The 1,341-nt window shown below is 64.8% G+C and overlaps 1 protein-coding gene across 1 annotated transcript in view; it reads right to left on the bottom strand.

Annotated features, from left to right (window-relative positions):
• Positions 1–1,341, bottom strand: part of PEAR1 (platelet endothelial aggregation receptor 1) — a 9,888-nt gene that overhangs the window by 3,533 nt on the left and 5,014 nt on the right. The window contains exons 9-12 of the mRNA XM_017727852.1: positions 1,302–1,336; positions 758–932; positions 168–288; positions 1–93 (exon numbers count right to left, since the gene is read on the bottom strand). The exon at positions 1–93 is cut by the window's left edge and continues 62 nt beyond it. Coding sequence (XP_017583341.1) covers positions 1–93; positions 168–288; positions 758–932; positions 1,302–1,336 — 424 coding nt within the window. The remainder of the gene's footprint in view (positions 94–167; positions 289–757; positions 933–1,301; positions 1,337–1,341) is intronic.

The raw sequence follows: 1,341 nt of genomic DNA on the forward strand, positions 1-1,341 counted from the left end.
AGGCTGCCCCATGGGCACAGTCACAGCTCCGGTTGCAGCTGGGACCCCAAGTACCAGCAGGCCACGGCATCGAGCAGTCAGGTCCATGCCAGCCTGTGGGAGGAGGGGACAGTGGGGTGGGTGTGGGGCTGGGGACTGGGACCCCCCAGACCCCGGTGTGCACCCACCTTCCTTGCAGAAGCAGGAGCCGTCGAGCGGGGAGCAGGCGAGGGCATGCTGGCAGGAGCAGTGCCCTGAGCAGTTTGTCCCGAAGGTGTTGGAGGGACACAGGGAGGAGCAGTGCTCGTCCTGGGTGTGGGGACCAAGAATTCAGGACAGACAGGACCCCTGCCCAGGGCTGGGGAAAGGACCCCCACAAAGTGTCCAGGGACCGCCCAGCTTCTCTTGGTAACCTGGTGCTGCAGGGGAAGTGGAGAACCCCCAAACCCCCATTCTCCCATGGGAGCCCCAATCTCTCCCCGGGGTTGCCCAGACCTCCAAGTTGCCTGCCAAGGATGCCCACATACTCTGTCCCCCCCAGAGGATGCCCAGACCCTGAAACTGCCCTCAGAGATAACAAGACGCCCAACCCATCCCCGAGGATGCCCAGACCCCCACGATTCCCCCAGGGGTGCCCAGACCCCCACGTTTGCCCAGCCTCCAAACCATCCAGACACCCCGATTCCCCCCAGAACCATCCAGAGCCCCCATGATCCCTCCAGCACCACCCAGACCCCCACTCTCCCCCCATGCTGCCCCCGGAGCCCCCCGTGCCCACCATGTAGCCAGGGGGGCAGTGGCAGTGGCCGGTGGTCCCATTGCAGACCCCCCCATGGAGGCAGAGGCAGCTCTGCAGGCACCCGGGCCCGAAGTAGCCAGGGGGGCAGCTCTCATTGCAGTAGAGCCCAGCCCAGCCAGGGAGGCAAACGCACTCCCCAAGCATTGGGTGGCAACTGGGGATGCACGCTCAGAACCCCAGTGCTCCCAGTATGGGGCACTGGCTGTGCTGGGAAGGGGCTTTGCAAACAGGGGAGCACAAAGCACCTGCCCCAGGTGGGGATTGAAGTGTTCCTGGTCACACACACGGCTGGGTGAGGGTGCAGGGGCATCGTGGGGGGAGGAGGCAGGAGAGGGTGAGGTTGGTGCAGAGGGAGATGAGGATGGAGGGGGTGAGGATGATGGGAGAAGATGAATATGGTGGAAGAGGTGAGGATGGTGGGAGGAGCTGGGTGGGATGGGGATGTTGGGGTGGGATGGGTTGGCAGGATGGGATGGGGATGCTGGGGTGGGATTGGGGTGCTAGGATGGGATGGGGGCCATACCTCTGGGTGTGCTGGGGGTGGCAGAGGCAGGGGCTCTGGG

The sequence above is a fragment of the Corvus brachyrhynchos genome, unplaced genomic scaffold (assembly GCF_000691975.1).
Source record: "Corvus brachyrhynchos isolate BGI_N302 unplaced genomic scaffold, ASM69197v1 scaffold122, whole genome shotgun sequence".
Taxonomy (NCBI): Eukaryota; Metazoa; Chordata; class Aves; order Passeriformes; family Corvidae; genus Corvus; species Corvus brachyrhynchos.